General features: G+C 41.3%; 1 protein-coding gene across 5 annotated transcripts in view; it reads left to right on the top strand.

Moving 5' to 3' along the window:
- The window catches only part of TADA2A (transcriptional adaptor 2A), a 38490-nt gene extending 22124 nt beyond the window's left edge, over nucleotides 1–16366 (top strand). For all 5 annotated transcript variants that reach the window (XM_074342627.1, XM_074342624.1, XM_074342626.1 and 2 more), the window contains 8 exons: nucleotides 3464–3527; nucleotides 4901–4944; nucleotides 7679–7789; nucleotides 9295–9366; nucleotides 11053–11185; nucleotides 11725–11768; nucleotides 13912–13985; nucleotides 15490–16366. In XM_074342627.1, coding sequence (XP_074198728.1) covers nucleotides 3464–3527; nucleotides 4901–4944; nucleotides 7679–7789; nucleotides 9295–9366; nucleotides 11053–11185; nucleotides 11725–11768; nucleotides 13912–13985; nucleotides 15490–15675 — 728 coding nt within the window. In that variant the 3' untranslated portion in view covers nucleotides 15676–16366. The remainder of the gene's footprint in view (nucleotides 1–3463; nucleotides 3528–4900; nucleotides 4945–7678; nucleotides 7790–9294; nucleotides 9367–11052; nucleotides 11186–11724; nucleotides 11769–13911; nucleotides 13986–15489) is intronic.
- Nucleotides 16367–18548: the final 2182 nt, after the last annotated feature.

Genomic DNA, 18548 nt, shown 5'->3' with positions numbered 1-18548 from the left:
AAACTGTTTGGCTGGGTTTTGTTTCCCATCCCTGAGCATCTAGAAGATTGGATGAGGCCACCAAGCTCTTTTCCTCACCCAAAGACTTCTACTGTGATTCATGGAATTTGTCTAATAAAAGGAGTGTAAATGCTCCATTGTAGAGGCCTGTGACACAGTGGAGGGATATTTAGTTACGTGCCAGCCATACCAGAAGTCATCCAGAATGGGCCCCAAAAAGATACTGCAAGTGAAATAGTATCTGAGGAAGAAAATAAGGAAGTCCTGGGATCCCTAAATGACACCTCCTCCTATTTTATTGGTCCAGAAAGAGAGATGCAGAAGACTCATAGCGTGGCTCTCTTGGTGTCCTGGTGTGATGCAGGATCTCCGTGCAGACACAGCGTAGCTCGCTTTTCCTCAGGGGACAGCAGTCTCCATCTGCTTTCATTTGGGAAAATATCTCCTAAATTTCTGGACTCTTCTTTCTCAGAGTTTCATGCGTTCTAAACCCTGGGCACAGTATCTTCTAATCATTGCTGTCCCATAACCCAGGCAAGCAAGAGACATTGTGAGCACCTTCTATGTGTTAGCTCAGTGTTTTCAACACTTCTCAGAGTTGCACATTAGAGCAGTTTACTCTTCCTCTACTTGGAAAGCCAGTTTCTGCAAAATTTTTTGGCCAGAGATGGATGCTCCCTCACTTTTATTTTTCCCCCAGATTTTCTTTTTCGGTCTGTACCATCAGCATGCAGATCTTTAACAGTTAGTAAGTCAGAGGTCCAGCCTGGTCCCTGTGCATACTCCTCTGCCTATTGGCAGTGCTCTTCCCTTTATGGGGATTTGGCTGCTTTATGCTTAAGACTTCTTAGACATACATGCTATTGACAGTAATAGCTAACACATAACAGCACTTACTGCTATATGTATGTGTATGTATATGCTATACAGTGTATGCTGTTTGCCAGGTACCATTTAATTCCTTGGCACATGTGAACTCATCTAATCCTCACAAAACTCTGAGTTGAGCATTATTATTATTGTCCACCTTTTATAGATGAGGAAATTAAGGAGTGGAAATGTCAGGTAACTTGCCTGAGGTCATGATGTAACTAACCTTCAAGTGACAGCCATCTCTGGAGTCTGTGCTCTGTGTACTGTACCATACTTACTGTCTTCATAACCTTGAACTTTTTTTTTTTTTAAAGATTTCACAATTTTTGTCTTCTATAGCCTAACCACATTCCTGAGAAGTAGAAATAGATATTTTCCCATCCTATCTTCAGGGAAATGTACAACAGAGCTAAGTAACTTGCCTAAGGCTTCTGAGTGGCAGACTTTCACCATTAGGTCACATAGTCTTCTTTCCTTCGTAGAACTAATTGTGTACATCTTGGACAAAAGCTTCGGGGGGTGGGGGGAATAATCTTAAAAAGCTTTGCTTCTGGGGAATACCTGAGTCCCAGGCTTGTGCTTGTATGCTTGCGATAGGGATTTTGATTGGCTTCCGTGCAGTTAAGGCCTCTGAGTTGGTTTTCTTGCCAAGCAAGCAGTAAGTGCCTTCTGTCAGGAAAACAGAAACATGTTGCCAGCTATTTTGAACAATGTTAGAAATACACTGCAGTGGGAAGGAGCTGCCTCTGACTTCTGCCCACTTCTTGAAATATTTTAAGGCCAGCCGTTTGGAAACTTTGTTATCAGTCCCCAGTGTAATCACAGGGAGACCGTTAGTCCCCCAAAGCTGAGATTTCAGAGGTCGTGCATCAGTGGATAGGTTATGAGTGGTTTGGCTTTGTTTGTTTTTAATGATTTCTGGTTCTTTGTTTGCCCACTTTATTGGAACCTCCAGTCACTTTAAGTAGAATGTGAACTTATGAGTCTCATTCTTTAAGTGTCTGCCTCTTGTTTATTTCTATTCTGCCTGCTGTGCTGTGGTTCTCCCTGGGTTATTTGTGCAGTTCAGATCTTATAATCAGTTGCTGCTATCTGAGTGTGCATCGTGAAGAAAAGAGATAGCTTCAAATATAAATTTTTCTCTGGAAGGATTCCAGTTCTCCTCCCATTTGTTTCTCTGTGTTCCCTTCCTTCCCTTTATTCTCCAGAGCCAGTTGCACAAGTTTAAACTACTTAAATGATCAAGCATTAGAACCATTTATCAGCAGGATTTATTTATAGATTTTTTTTTCGTAACGCAGTCTCTTCAGTTTTTTGTTTTGCTTTCTTTTAATTAAGTCATTCCCACGCAAATCTCAAGAAACAACACGTTAAGTTAGTATCTTAGAAAAATTACAGAAATACTTTGTCAAAATTAGCGCTAATTTCCACTGGATCCTCAGGTAGTTTCTTTTCTATTGAACTCATCTTACCGTTGGGTGGATAATCAAGATGAGGCACTTAAAGAACCTGGAACATGATAAATACTCAGTGTGTGTTAGCTGTTGGCTTAGCTATTTTGTTTGCTTCTCTTTCTGGCTTGAACTCTTGATTTCCTAATCCTATTTCTCATAAGAAACAGAGTCACTCTAAAACTCGTGCTTAGATATACTGCACGTCAGAGGCATCTCCTGTCCTGCCTATTCTACCACACACTCATGTAAAGCGCATCTCCCCTAGCACAGCATTCCAGAGCCGGCCATTGCACCGCAGTTGTGTTAGGGAACACTGGCAGAGTCTGGGGCATTCTGTGGTGCCTGGGCTTCTGTGTGTATCACCGTATCAATCGTTTATAGAAAGAGTTCTGCTACCTGAAAAAAGTTTGAAAACCATTACCTTCAATCTTGGACCTGATATTATTGAATTATTTTTAGTTTGTGGGCAGTTATAAGGGAAAATGAAGCAATGTTGTTTAAATTTTTGAACTTGTTAGCAACAAACAAAAAAAAATCATGGTAGTTAATACTTTAATTTTTTTTAATACTTAAGGTTTTTTAAAAAAAATTGCATTTATTTCACCTCTTCAGATCATCCAGCTAGAATTTGTTATTTTTTATCTCAGACCCAAGGGAGAATGACCTGGATAAAGTGTCCCTGGTCTTTTCCCAGTGATTGAAGTTACATACAGATACAGTGCATCTGCCCACAGCCCAGCATGTGAGATTCTGCCGTTTCTTTCTTCTAATCTGAAGCTAACAGATGTCATTTCTAGCCCATGTATTACCAAAGTGTAGGCTTCTCGCTGAACTGTTACATGAAAGCGAATAATATACATAGCAAGGCATGGCCAAAAGAGGTGTTCAGTAGAAGGCAGAAACTGTTATCGATAGCGTAATCCCGTATAAATATATATATGGGAAAAAGGGACTTCACTGTAACTTACTGATAAAGAAATTCAGTATCCTAAGATATTTTTGTTTCCAAGAGACAAAGTTCCTGACAGTGAGTGTGGAATAGTTAGCAGTATGAAGTTCAAAGTTTAAGACAGTTTGGGTAAAAGATTTATTTTTGTCTTGGCTTTATTCATATGCGTTTGTTTGTTTGTTTATAGCTCTGAAGATGGCCGTAGTAGATATCTATCATTCCAGGTTAAAGGAGAGACAAAGGCGAAAAAAGTAAGTGTAGGAAACCATCCTGCCTTCTTTTGACTTTGGACTATTGACCACCTATAGCCCATAAGATCAGGTTCCACTTGTAGCTCATCTTGTGACCTTGAGGGTTACACTTACTCTCCTTGGGTCTCAATTTTTCCATCTGTCAAATGGAGATAATAATACTGCTCCCGTTGTTTTTGCTTTTTTACCTCCTCCTTCCTTACCCTTTCTTGATGTTATGATGACCAGTGAATAATATGGGTACACTGTTTTAAGGAAAAAAGGAACACAGTAAATTCAAGGTGTTGTTATGCTCTTTCTAATGCTCTTATTCTAACTGCTCAGTTTTTATGAGAAACCTTTTATCTAAAAGGATTTCAAAGAAATTATGGACACATTTCAGGCACTCTTGGTTATTCCTTCTCTTTGCAACAGAACAAAAAACATACTTTCAGACTGAGAAATTGTGGATCCCAGACCCCTGTTGGATTACAGAAACTTTTAACAGTTCAGAGAAGAGTAGGCAGAGGGTGTGTGTGTATGTATGTGTAGGCATGTTACCATGGTGTTACTAACTGGAGACACAGTGCCATCGCAACAATGAAAGAGGAATGGGACTTGGGAGGCACTCTTGAGGGACCAAGACATGATCTCAAGTAAAGCTTACTCTTCGCGTGCCTAGAGTTGGCTCCTGCGGAGTGCTGGAGAAGATTACCCAGCTGTTCTTTTGAGAAGCTTCATTGCTAGTCATGAATACCTCTGGTATAAATCAGAGTTTCCAGACACTAACTCTGCATGGTTTATTTAAATTGTTTCGTTTAAAACATGCAATTAGAGCTAGACAGTATTGGTAGACCTCCGTTGTTAAGGTTGCTGTTAGATCTTTTATTTTATGATGCCCTTCCATTAATCATGCACAAGATTTATTTCAAACAGCTTCACAGCATTATGTGAATGTACATTGTGAATGTTGAATGTGTGATCGTGGTGCCCTTCAGTGGTTAACAGATTTCCCTTACGTGGCTATTTTCAATTATCATTTCCCTAAGCTGAATAGATAATTTTAACATGTGGACACAGATTCCCCTTCTGTTTCGTCTTAAATTACAGACTTGAGTTTTTCAGTATTTGTGAATGCTCATTGATAGATTCATTCATCCAGCAGATAGTTATTGAGAGCTTACTATGTCTAAGGAGAGGGAAAAAATTATATGTCTGAGAGGCTGCTGTTGTGTTAGTTGACTCATTGACCTGCAGAACTCGTGGGGAGTGACATCTTTGGACCTCGGCATTCCACCTCCTAGTGTTTAAGATGTCTAATAAAAGCTGCATGTGGAAGACGTTATTAAATGTGGAACTAATTATAATATGTATAATTATGTTTTTCATTCTAGAATTATAAGGGACCATGGATTAATTAACCTTAGAAAGTTTCAGTGTAAGTATTAGCTGTTTTCTTTATTTTAAAATTTCTCCCAGTATTATTAAATAGTTTAAAAAAATCATTGGTGGCAGTAGTTTTGTTTGTTTGTTTTGTTTTTTATTTTGGTGGCAGTAGTTTTTAATCCAAGTTGCATATAGCATCATCTAGGAAGCTTTAAAAAAAAAAATCTGATGCCTGAGAATCACCTCAAGCTAATTAAGTCAGAGTTTCTGGAGGTAGAGCTGGAGCATCTGTATTTTTTAAGTCTTCAGGGCGGTTCTGTGGCATAGTGCGAGTTAAGAACCGTTAATATCTACTCAGCAACACTAGCATGAGAATTCTTTTTTCCTAAGTATAGTAATTAAAGCATGAATATAGTGAAGCATGAATATAGTGGATCATTTTCTAGAACTGGATAGGGTCATGTTTTGGAATTATATGTTAAATGTAGCATAACCTTGATCTTCAGGTTGTGAAAATATTTTTATGGAAAAAAATCAACAAAAGGTGATACATTTATTTTGCATGGTAGTGGACAAACAGGAGGAGACATTAGCATTGTGCAGTGGTGAAAATAATCCTATCATGATTTTTAAGTGAATGCTAACTTAGACCTTGTTCTTTTAAATATTGGCGCTACCTCCCCTGGGCAGAAAGAACCTCTGTACTCTTTCTCCTTCTACAGTGTAGAGTTTGTTCAGCAAATAAGAGTGATGATATCATAATAACTGCAGTATTGATGTATGTTTATAATAGCTGTATGTCACCATACTCTTTTTTTGTAAAATTACCCAGTGATGATTGTGCTTCATGTGCTAGTTGGTAGAATCTTAATGGGTTTGACACCCTGCGTCCCTGGAGGGCTCAGGTTGGCCAATCTTGTCTTAAGTATCTTTTAGTGTAATCATGATCTTAAGTATTTTATACTTTATGTTCTTTATGTTTCACTTTCCATTACACGTTTCTCAGTCACGTGATTGTAATTGTAGTATTTCAGTGATGTCATTTTTTTTAACAAAATATGTCCTATATATACATAAAATAAATAATGATGTGCTTAACCTGTCTTTTATTATTAGATATTTAGCTTATTTTCAGTTTTTTTTAAATCATTATAAATAACCCTAAGGTAAAGTTGTTTGTGAATAAAGCTTTGTATTTGTAAATTTTTTTTTTTTAGATAGATTCCCAGAAATGAAACTAATAGGTCAAAGAATGTGATTACTAAGAGCGCTTGGCCCACGCTGCCAGGTTGCTTTCCGAAAGATGGTTGTATAGGTGTACATTCCTTCTAGCAGTATGCAGGATTGCCTCTTTAACTTTGTCCTCATCAAGAGCCGTGGGTTTGCAAAAATAACCCGAGATCGTATCTCTCTTGCTTTGTCTATGGGCAATACTTGGTCATGTTCAGGCCGCCACAGTAATGGATTCCTCTGTCTGAATTCCTGGGCTTTCCATGATAGGTCAGTTGGATTTTAACCTTTACCCGTAGTAGACTTTCACCCTCACGTAAATTCTGTTCTGAGCTGGAGGACAGAGGTCAGTTTAGCCTCTTCATTCTTTTAAGTGTATTTCTTACACACGGAGCCGAGGGGAAGCTCTGTTGCACCTGAGGGAAGTGGCACGTGCAGTGTGGTTTGAGAGGTTCAGTTGTCATTATACTGGATGTACACGTGACCCTGTTACAGGAGGTGGAGGAGGTTTTTTCATCAAACTTAAAATTTTTACTCCAGACTTTTCTGTATTATTCCTGTAGTGAGAGGGATTTTTCAGGAGTGAAAATGATCAATCTACTGCTGCCCATCAGATCAGCTCCTGCAATTTGTGGGCAAGAATTTCTCCTGCAAAGGAAGAGGCTCATCTGAAAAGAGGACCTAATTTAAATAACTGTCACAAGTGAAAGCCTCTGTCTTTAGCCCAGGAGTGGACAGAGCTAGCCTAAGTACCACTGATTATCTCATCGAAGTGCCCGAGCAGCAGTTCGGGAGTTCCTGGCCGCTCCAACCTACCGGTTACTGTTGGTGGGTTTGACTCCCCGCCTTTTTGCTGGTGGCTCTTTTCATTAGAAATTTGGTCATTGGTGACCCTCACAGTCCCTGACCCTGGCTACCCTGCATATATGACCATTAACGTCCATGACAGCTATCAAAATACAACTTCATTAGTAGTAAATTAGGTTGTGGTATTTACTTAAGTTTAGAGAAAGGCAAAATGACCCATGTAGAGAGTGAAGAAAGAACTGCCTCACTTGAGGATGTGTAGTTATGGAGAAGGTTTTTGGTGGGGCATGCAAGAGATCACACATTTTTTTCCAGGCTGATATGCTCCTTCTGGGTGGATTGTTGTGTCTCCACTTCCCTTGTTCTGCAGAAGTTAATAGCAGAAATTTTGCCCAACATTGTTCCTAAGAATGCATAATCTGCCTTTATTTATCTTTCCTGTTACTGCCCACAGTTCCTGCTCCTATGCAGATTAGGAGATGGTGAGGTGTGGAGGTCACCAGGGTGCTCAGTAGTGCAGATGCTCCCCAGTGATAACAGCATCCCTGTGTGACTGTCGCTCTGATGCTGCTTATCATTGTGATGAGTGTTTTGCATTCCTAGCTTTCCGGTTTGCTTCCTGTCACGGGTAAGTTAGTCCTGTGAGGTTAGGAATAATGTCCTTCCATATTTCTTCTTGTAAAAGAAATACAAAAAACTCAGAGATCCTTATAGTCTGTGTGACATGGCTGTATTTACTTTCTCTGCAGTAATGGAGCGGCGGTATCCCAAAGAAGTCCAAGACCTTTATGAAACAATGAGGCGATTTGCAAGGATAGTGGGGCCAGTGGAGCATGACAAGTTCATTGAAAGCCATGCATGTAGGTGGTTTTTGAACCTTGAGCAAGTATTTGTGTGTGTGTGTATTTATATAAACAGGAGAGATAAGAGTGTGTTTTATGTGAAGTTCTGTAAATAAATAAGTGGATTTTTTTGTATTTCTTCCCCTTTATTGCTGTGAGATAAATTTGGGACTTTGGGGGTGGGTAAAGAGAGCTTAAAAAGCATAGTGGCTTTTTTTTTCCCCCAGATAAGTAGTCATTTAGTAGATTTTCCCCCCTTTTAATTTTGGGAGTTTTCAAATATATGCAAAAATAGAGATCATAGTATAATGATCCCCCATGTATCTGTCACCCAGCTTCAGCAGTTATCAGCACATGGCCAGTCCAGTTGCATCTTCACCACCCATTCCCCTCCCACCCTCAACTGGATTATTTTGAAGCAAATCCCAGACATCACATTATTTTGTTCATAATTATTTTAGTATTAAAACTAATTTTTCAAATGGGGACAGAGCTGGATGATTCATGGAGAGAGTAGATAGTACTTCCATCATTTTCTTACCTTTTTCTCTGAGAGAGCTCTACGTAGTTACCATCTGATTTTTCACTGTAAAAAACTGAAGTTGCTAAGGCAGTAAGGCCTAGGCGTTACAACAATCTGGACTGGGTGGCTAAGTCTATACCTTTCATCATGAGATTCGTGTTTGACCCCCAAGTTTAGTTCTGGGAAGGTACTTCATGTAGGCTCTTATCCTGCAGATATTTCTTGCATGGCATTGTAGGCATTTATCTGAGCCAGGCTGGTTGTCCTCACCAGACAGCCTGTGTGGTTGGCCTTCTTTGTGTGACTGATCTTTACTTCCTGTCCCAGTTTGTGCCATCCCTGGTTTATGTGTCACTCCAGAGAACTACGCCCCGCGGATGGTCCAGGCTCTTCCTTCATCCCCTCTTTCAAAGCACCCAAATTTGAATGTTCTGTCGCATAATAACCCAATCAGTGCAACCTGATCGGTGAGCTCAGAGGAGGCAGAAATCTTTGGTTTATGGAAAACACAATGCTCTTTTGTTCCTATAGGAGAAAAGCTGTAAAGAAACTGTCTAGGGCTTGAGCAGAGTCCTAAAAGCTTTTGTCCTTCCCTTGCAAAAGGGCCACATCAAGTAATACCAGAGACCGGTTTCATGAAAGAATTTGGTTTTGTGGATAGAGCTTTTAACAGAGAATAAACAGAGCGGGGAAAGTTGATGGTTTAAAAAGTTATATTCATTACTTTTGTAGCTAAATGAGTTCAGCCAGTTCTCTGTAAGTTTTCTAGGAGACAATTCCAGCTGTTTTCTCCAGCTGGAGACAGAAGCCAAAAGACAGCTGGAGTGTGTTTTAGTCAGCTCTTGGGTAAAATCTCTAATGAGATGTTAGCAACACGTAGGATTCCCTAGATGGAATTGCCCGGTCTTTTATATAAGGCAGAATTACTGAAAATACTCAACATTTGATGTTGATTTTGTTTTTCCAATTTCTCTCCTTTGTTTTTTGGGGGGACGAACAGTGGAATTTGAACTCCGAAGGGAAATCAAGAGACTCCAGGAATACAGGACAGCAGGCATCACCAATTTTTGTAGTAAGTATGCTTCAGCGATACACTAGCTGAGAGGGCAAGTGTCTTCCGAACACACAGAGGATGTCTCTGTTTGAGGTTTGTGGATTTTTTTCTTTAAAACAAGCTTTCATACTTTCATATTCAGAATAAGTTTTTTATCTTTCCACTGAAGTTTCATCTATTTAATGCTTATGAATGCCATTATATGGGTTACCTGAGGTGAAATAAAAGTTATGACACAGAGAAAAGAGAGGTGCTGCTTTAGATTTAGAATTCTGTTATGGCCTCTTAAAAAAAGAATTTTGTATTCTAATTTTCAGCCTCAGCTTTTTTAAATTTAGTGATGCATAATCCGATCATTCTTGTTAACCAGGCTTCAGCTGGCTCCAGGTGCTTGCAGCCCAGTTCCCTGAGGTAGTGACAATTACAGCAGCAGCAGCAGTTTACTGTGCACCAGGTCGTACCCTGGGCACTTCACCTGGGTCGTGTCGTTTCATTCTCATAACAGACTTATAAGATAGGTATTGTTATTTTCATTGAATTAAGAAACTAAGGTTTAACGAGACAGTTGTAGAAGAGCCAGGTCATAAGGAAGGCAGCGTATTAACAGCAGTTAAGAGCTGAGGGCTAGACTTGGACAGCTTGGGTTTGAATTCTGGCTCTCCTGTTTACCAGATCTGTAATTCCGTTAAAATTTGCAATTTTCCAAGTCTCTTAGAGTTAGCGTGAAGATTAAATTACAGGTAATGCATGAAAAACATGCATAGCACACAGTAAATCCTCAGTAAATGGCAGGTTCTGTTGTTTTGTTGCTGCTGGAATGATCTGTAGCATTTCCTCCTTCCTGTTGGTTGAAAGCTGTCACCCACTACCCACCAGGAGTAACCCTGTGGGTGTTAAGTTCAGCCTAGAATAATGGATCTTTATTTTTAACCATGAAAACTGTTTACAAAATGAAATTTTATATGGAGCTCTAATCCGCAAATAAGATAAAAGTGGAACTAGTTTGGTTGAAGTCTGGCGGCTCAGGAGATGTGTGGAACCCCGGACCAGCAGTATGTGGTGGTGCTTCTGCTCTTCACGGGAATCCCTGAGAGATTTTCATGGTGTCCTGGGCTCTGCGGAACATGGTATTTTGGATCCTGTTTAGCGTTGTAACATGTAGAAAACACTGTGGAGCTGTTTACTAGATGCACCTAAAGACTGATACCAGGTTTCAGTTTCCTGGTATTGGCTGCCTCTGGGAAAGAGGGGGAAAGAATAGTACTGGTCAGTGAGGATTTATTTTTATTTGTAATTCTAATTGGTTTTTAAAGAAGGGTGTATGGGTATAGCACTTGTGTGGCTTGGGAAATATACACATAAATAAAAATAGAACAGGAAGTAGTAAATATGACAGTATTAAAAGTTAGTTACTTTTAGGGGTAGAAATATGAGCAACTCTTACTTCTTTGTACTTTTCTGTTTTGAGGTGCCCCCCCCCAATTTCTTAAAGGTAGAAAAGGAATACAAATATTTTCATTTCTTGTCAAAAAAAGGGGATTTCAAACTAGGGGAAATCACTTTGCTTTTTTAGAAAAATAATTGTAGAAGCAGTTTTGTAAAGGAAATTTTAAAAAGACGCACCGTTTGCTGATCAGTTTGGAGGCCCTCCTGTTAGTTCTGTTGCAGTGTCACTGTGGTCCCAGCGTTTTTTCATACCTGCAGGTGCCAGAACCTACGACCACCTCAAGAAGACGCGGGAAGAGGAGCGCCTCAAGCGCACCATGCTCTCCGAGGTCCTGCAGTACATCCAGGACAGCAGCGCCTGCCAGCAGTGGCTCCGGCGGCAGGCTGACATGTGAGTGCTTAGTCCGGGGCAGGGGCCTCCTCCTGGGGGTTTGGCTCTGACATGTGTTTTCAGACATTTCCCTGGGCCCCTGCCCTACATGGCAGAGCAGTAGGATCGGGCAGCTAGAGGAACTGAGAACACTTGAGCAGTCTGTCTCAGAAACAGTCCCGCACTGACAGTCCTGAGAAACAGAGCCGGTTTCCTGGAACCCTACTTTGCTACTTTGACCTTATTTTTTATATTGGTGAATTCCCTCCCCATGCCTCCTCTCTCCCTCCGTATCTGTTGGTATGATTTTCATCGGAGAATCGTGTTCCTCATGAGTGGTCTCCGGGATGTGCCAGCCCAAATCCAAGTGATTTCCTTCCCTGGAGCAGATTTCTCTTCCTGGTTAGAACACTTGGGGATGTCCTGTAAAACAATGCAGTCTGTCTCATGACTTCTCTTCACAGTAACTGTCCTGATAAATGTCACCCTGTGTCACATGAGCTTTTAGAAATTGCTTTCTTTAATGTGACATAAGTTTAAATTCCTCTCTTTCGTTGTAGTGATTCTGGCCTGAGTCCTTCCGTTCCAATGGCTTCGAATTCAGGTAATTATTTTTTTTAGGGTGGATCAAGTCCTGATTGTGACATTTTCATTCTAGGATTGTGCTGACCCAACAGTCCCCTCCGCCTTTGTGGGAGCTGTGCGCTTAGGCAAAGAAATGATAATAAGTGTTATCCCAGTTTATAACCATCAGCAAGGTTTTAGAATCTTCATGGCCAAACAGGGATTTTCCTTAGGTTTGGAGTACAGAGACAGGGGAAGAAGGAACTGCACACAGGTGTTTTCTCTATTTTACCATTGTCCACAGGCAGTTAGTTTATGGTGGTTCTACCGCACACTTGGAGATTTGTTTCACAGGGCATAAATTGAAGGCTTTGTGTCCTGTATGAGCAAAGAGGCGTGTTACTTGCCAGAAGAGCAAGGCTTTCTTTGTAAGTTGGAGACTTAAGGTATTTCTGTTTCTTCTCTTTATCTCTTTGGGTATGTTCTATTTTGAAAGCAAGATTAAGCCATATGCTGCCTGCTGTTGGGGCTTGGTAATCAGTGAGTGGTGGTTTGGAGGGGGTGTTAGTTGTAGAGCTCTGGGCCAAGGTCGTGGTGTTTCTTTGCCTGTTTTCTTGGTTATCATTCACCCCTGCTTCACAGGGTAGATCAGCCACTTCCCCTAATCAGAACATACAGAGGGCTCCACTGATTACAGACTGGACGTGTCAAACGATCCATTTGCAGTTTTACCATTTTTTGGAAGCTTGAAAAAACAGACCTTGTGATCCCATTCAAAATCTTTCAGATTCAGGATCTAAACAGAGCTCAGAAAAGGCGACTTTAGGGATTTTTTTTTTTTTCCATTTATTCCCTTGTTTCAAGTAGTTTTTTCTTAAAGGAGAAAAGAGAATCTTTTCGGGACTAGCAAAGAAGTTTCGTAAGTCTCTTACGTTCAACCCCTCCCCCCAATCTAAATACAGAAATGCAAATAACTTAATACTGGCTAATGAAAATGAATGAACTGACATGAGCACGCAGATTTGGTATTTGGTGTTTTCTGAACCATTGCATACACTCTTTGTTGCCTCCTGGGCGAGTTTTAGCCTTCCTCGCCCCCGGTATTTGGGCTGAGGAGATCCCTTGCTCCTCTTCATGCTCTTGAGTTGCTCCCAAGTCAGAGCAAAGTCAGAAGCCTGGATCCCTGGTTGTAACTTAGCCTCTGGTAACTTTGGAGAGGCACCGAATGATTGCAGCCTCCCTTTTTGAGCATTCAGGGTAAGGCTAGGCCTGTCAGTTTTGGGGAAGCCCTTGTCCCCTTTGTTGACACTACAGAGAAGCCTGTTTCACAGCAGAGAAGGCTATAGCAGTCTCCCCTTTTCTCTCCACCACCTAAAAGGCAACCCCATCAATCCCATAAAACATAATGCATTAATTCTACATTTTCTTCTGCTTAACACAGTCCATTCATCTCCAGCTGAACACTAATTCCAAGTATACGTTCAAAACAAAACCAAAAAAAAATTTGCACATCAAGCTTCCCATCCTGGGCAGTGACCTCATACTTGGGCTTCTCTCTCAGGCATGTGAGTTCACCTCAGCCTCTCCTTTGCCGTATAGTGGCTCATTGTTCCTCTGTGCGGATCTTCCAGGTAAACAGGGCTACTTTGGAAGGAGCAGATACTCCCTCACGTAATAAATAAGAAGGGCCTTTTGCTGGCCTAGCACTCTGCGTTTGATCTCAGGGCGAGTGGTACCTGGCTAATTACCGTGTTTGCCTTCACTGCTGGCGGCGTGGCAAGGCTTAGGAAGTGTCTCTCCTGCAGAGCTGTTGTTTCCATTCATCAGCTGTCAAGGCGGGCAGTGCATGACCTCTCTTAACTGGGCGACCTCTGGGCTTTAGATTTCAGAACCTCCTACTGGGTTAGGAAGAACAGTCATATCTGACGCTAAGGTACGTGTGATTATATATGTATTATGTCAGAGCAATGGGTATGTGACTTCCCTTTTTTATTTTCAAGTGAACATTGCAGCGCCCATGTTGCTAGCTGAACTGAGGCCTGAGGTGATGGGTAGGGATTTCCTACAGCTGGATTAGTAATCTTATATCTAACTGGCCTGACTGATGACATTTGTTATACTTTTTACACCTGAAGGATTGTCACTCTTAGGAAATACATGCCTTTTTCTGTCTGTATCAATAGGTAGACGAAGTGCACCACCCTTGAACCTCACTGGCCTCCCTGGCACAGAGAAGTTGAATGAAAAAGAAAAGGAGGTAACAAAAAGAAGGGGAACTGAATGGAGGGGCTGGTTATTCATTGAGTTATCATTAAAAACACATTACAGGATCAAACCCATCTGCTCTGTTCATGTAACACACATGCATGTCCCGCTCTAGCCCATCCTAGAGGCCTTGGGACTAAAGAGCTGACCTCAGCAGGCCTCAGAGACTCCTTTCCTTATCACCCCACCACTAGTTGTCTTCTGAGAACATAAGACATGTAACTCTAAATAATAGCAGTTGTTACTAACTGAGCATTTACCACGTGCTAGATACTGTCCCCAGTGCTTCATGGAAATGAATTTGATTTTTTACCAGCTTAAACTAACTTACAAGAAAATGGTTACTTCCTGTTAGAATGGTCACTTTCAGAAGTTGTACACTTATTCCAACAATATGACCATCACTTAAAAGATTTTTGAATTGTCTCTAGAGCATGAGCATAAGCATAAAGAACTCACCATCATATATAGTCACACATTAATTTTGATTAAAAAAGCCATGACCTACTTTTCTTTTCCTTTATAGTCATCAGATGTGTCTTCCTGTTACTTTTGGCTGTTTCTAAACTTTAAATCCAGCCTCAAAAGAGTCATGATCAAGCATTTTCAGAAGAATGTGCCACAGCTCTGAAGTCCCTTCCAAAAGAGGAATTCCCCTTTTGTTCCTCCTGTGTCCCTCTCACAGTTTCCAAGACCAGTGTCCTCTTTTGCCCCCTTGAATCATGTAGTCAGGTCACACAGTAGGGAGAGTCATGGAGTAGGCGCTAGTGTTAGCCTTTTGTTTTACCCAGTGGAAGCAGTAGAGATTAGTTTGGGAGTAGAAGGATGCGTGTGTTATATCCAGGTGTTGCTGAAGAAGTGTTGCCATTCTGATCCAAGTGTTGAATGGCCTGGAGTTTCAAGCAGTTTTCACCCTTACCCACAAAATGGTGACCTCAGACTGTTCATTGCTGGATAATGGCCGATGAACTGGAATTGAGCCAGCGTTCTAGACTTTTACCAGTTAAAGTGGCCTCTTAGCAAGGTCTCTGTATATCACCTCTCCCTCCAAAGTAGGAAACGTAATCACAAAAGGAGAGACTACAGATTCATGCTGATACTAAAAGTAATGTGATTCACACTTGGGAATCCAGGCATCTGCAGCCCCGCCCCCACCCTGCCCTGTGACTCCTCTCTGACCATCTGTGCTGGAATGTGCCAGGCCTCTACCCGGGGCTGCTCCCCGGACACACACTTGTATTCCCTGACAAACCCCAGTGAGCCAGCCAACATGCGCTGAATGCTCTCCCGGCATCACACTCTGCCCTCTTCTGTCTGTCTGCAGAGAGTATTCTCTCCAAAGCGGAGACAAGGTGGAATGTGGTCGGCCACCCAACAGCTCCTTTAAATAGTTGGAGGTTGATACCACTTTTTAAATTTTATTTGGGCTATACCTGCTGGATTAAATTATGAGAATGACAGGTGTTGATGTTTATTAAATTTGCTGTGTCTTGCAGCTCTGTCAGATGGTGAGGTTGGTCCCAGGAGCCTATTTAGAATACAAATCTGCTCTACTGAATGAGTGTAACAAGCAAGGAGGCTTGAGACTGGCACAGGCAAGAGCACTCATCAAGATAGATGTGAACAAGACCCGGAAAATCTATGACTTCCTCATCCGAGAAGGACACATCACTAAGGCCTGAGGCTCCAAGGGCCGGGAGCAGAGATCACAAGTGTGGAGTGTGATAGGCCAGAGGACAGCAGGGCATTCTGGAGTTTCGTTTCTGAGCTGAATTCTCATTGTGGAAAGAGGGGAAGAACAAAGGAAACCTTGAGTTGTATTCATGTCTACTTTCTCCTCTGCCCTGCTTCCAGATACGCCCGTTGCTGGTATCGTGCCGCGGAGCTATGTGCTAGATAAGCTATTGTTAATTGTGTGTGGGCATTCATTCCTAACACCTCTTGTAACTAAAACAAGCACCATAGTACCTCACATCACAGTGTTGGTAGAAATAGAACTAAACCTGTCTTTCGTCCCAGGAGCCCAGCTCAGATCCTTGTACTTGCTTGGGAGGTTGGTTTTCTGACTATCTGTTTTGCCTGCAGATGTTACAGACAGACTTAAAATAAAGAGAAAGGTTATAGAGCATGAGAAAGCCTTCTCTTTCTGTCTGAGGATTTTTTTTTAAGCCGACAACTTACGTTTATGAGCAAAAAGGAGGAAAATCTCCCCATGATTGTCTTGTCCCAAACTGCATCTTGAACTTTAATGTCTGGCATTGTAATTTGCAGTCTTACTGTCTGATCTGCAGTAGACTTTTGAAGGGGTGGTACCGGATATAAAACATCTCTGTTATTTTTAGAATTAATGGATTAAAATGTTTTCCTACTTAATTTGTGGGTGTGTCGAATATTCTGGTAACTAAAGCACACTTTGGGTGTTGGATGCCCGCCTCATCACGCTGCGCTGTCTCTGTTAACACGTGTGTCCTGGGCTCACCCTGTTCTTACCCTGGGCTTCCCAGGATACCAGGCCCCTGGGGATGGAGATGATGCAATTAACCCAGCTTTGCTCGGATTGAGACCTGAACCCTAATTTCTCAATGGTGAAAGGCTAGCCTGCAAGAAAGTCTACTTTTAAAACAAAAGTAAAGCATTTTCATGTAGGGAACTCACTAAAAAATGAGAGTGAGTGACCCTGTCACATCTGAAACTTGGACCTTAAATCTTTCTGCACAGTAAGAAGCCAGGCTCAGAGTCAGGGTTACCTCCTCTCTGTGAGAAGCAAAGTTATATAGAAATGCTTCAGAATCCACACAGATTATTTCCAGTAGCTGACTGATTCTTTAATTCTTTCAACATTCAAAATGTCTTAAGTCAAATATTACATGGTTTGTTGGAAGTACCTGCTCAAACTTTCTGACTGATGTACATATGCATGCTGTTTGCTAGTAGACTTCACCTAGGAGGTCACAAATGAAAAGGAAACTCTTAGGAACAGAGGAAATTAGAATAAAGGACTTCAGTCTTTTAAAAGAGTGGCTTTAAAAGGGGTCTCTTTTCTTTGCATAGTCCTGTCTCTTAGAAAACGTGTTCTGCCACCACCATCACTCCAAGTTGGTTATAAAGGGATTGCATCTTATCCTTGAAAGGTAAGTCCTGTTCTAAAAATGCACTAGACATCAGTGTCAGGTGATGTCTGCTGTAGTCTAAGGAGTCCTTAATCTTGATTAAGGAAGGCTTCCTCGTAGAGGTGAGCTTTTGAGACATACTAAGATGGAGATGAGAGAAATAAAATGGCAAATGGAAGTGGGAGACTGTTCCAGACGTAGTAGGTGGAGGAGGGTGTGGAGGCAGCCATGGGGAAAAGGAAAATGGTGCCAGGAGATTTAGTTGGCTAGGACACAAGGGGCAGCTGTGGTAGTTAGAAGTGGGAGGCTGGTGGGACAGTCTGATAGAAACCTTGAAATGAATTTAAGTCTGAAAAACTGATTGGGGAATCAGTAGATTTGCTGAGGAACATGGCGTGGTTGAAAATAGTGACAGAAAAATAAGGCTGTAGTTTCAAATGACTGGATTTTAGAAAGTAGGATTATTACTGTTTTGGTAAACCCAACTTTGCAAGATTTAAGACCTAGACTCTCTAGTGGGTTTCTCAAAGATCAAGCCATAATTTTGGGTGAGGAGTACTCTTGAAAGGAGTCGCTGAGTCTTTCTGCGTTTATAATAGAAAAGCACTTGCTGATGTTTGATGTAGCTTAATGTTCCTTCCTTCCTGTCACCAAAGGAAAATTCTCCTTGTTACTAAAAATCCAGAACTAGCAAGGGCTTTTCAAAGAATATTCCATCCTTCCCCTTTTCTGCTGGATGGTATTGGCCATAAACCAACTACACTAATATAGGTCTTTCTTTCTTGGTCCAGATCATCTCTGAAGAAGGAGAGTTTACTCTGAAACTCAACAACATGGATAAAGACCTTTAGCTGTTAGGAATTTTTATTTCAATCTAACATTAAAGACTCATGCTGGAATTTTATGCATATCCATCCTTGCCAGTGGTGGGAAATAGAGAACAAATTTCTTTCTGTGTAATAACCCTCTCTTTGCTCAAAGACCTTGACTGTCTCTGTTAAGACCAACTAACTATTTATGATTTATTTCTTCTTGAGTTCCAGTTTTTATCCTTTTACTGTTTACAATTCCCCTCCACCCCTACCCCCCTTTTTAAATCTGAACTTAACTAACCAGTCCTTGCTCAGTGACAAGAACAAGCTTCGTAGTTTTGAGTAACGTGATCCTCAGCTTGTAGTTCCCTGGGAAGGAGAGAAGACCGGTGACATTCGTCAGGAACAGAATTCTAGTTGGTAAGTCATGCCAGCTTTAGGAAACATGCAGATATGTAATAAGCACTAAAATTTCCAGTGTGATGAATCAGACCCAAACTACAGAGAGAAACATGAAAAAACTAACTCGTTCATGTACTCCAAAACACTTCCCCTGGTCTCTGGGCAGGAGAGTGGTACTGTGTTCTAAACAGCATTCTTGAATCTCTCTCATTTTTAAGGATGTCTTTGTGG

The sequence above is a fragment of the Camelus bactrianus genome, chromosome 16, assembly GCF_048773025.1.
Source record: "Camelus bactrianus isolate YW-2024 breed Bactrian camel chromosome 16, ASM4877302v1, whole genome shotgun sequence".
In the NCBI taxonomy this organism is placed as follows: Eukaryota; Metazoa; Chordata; class Mammalia; order Artiodactyla; family Camelidae; genus Camelus; species Camelus bactrianus.
This window is presented reverse-complemented; position numbering and strand designations above follow the sequence as displayed.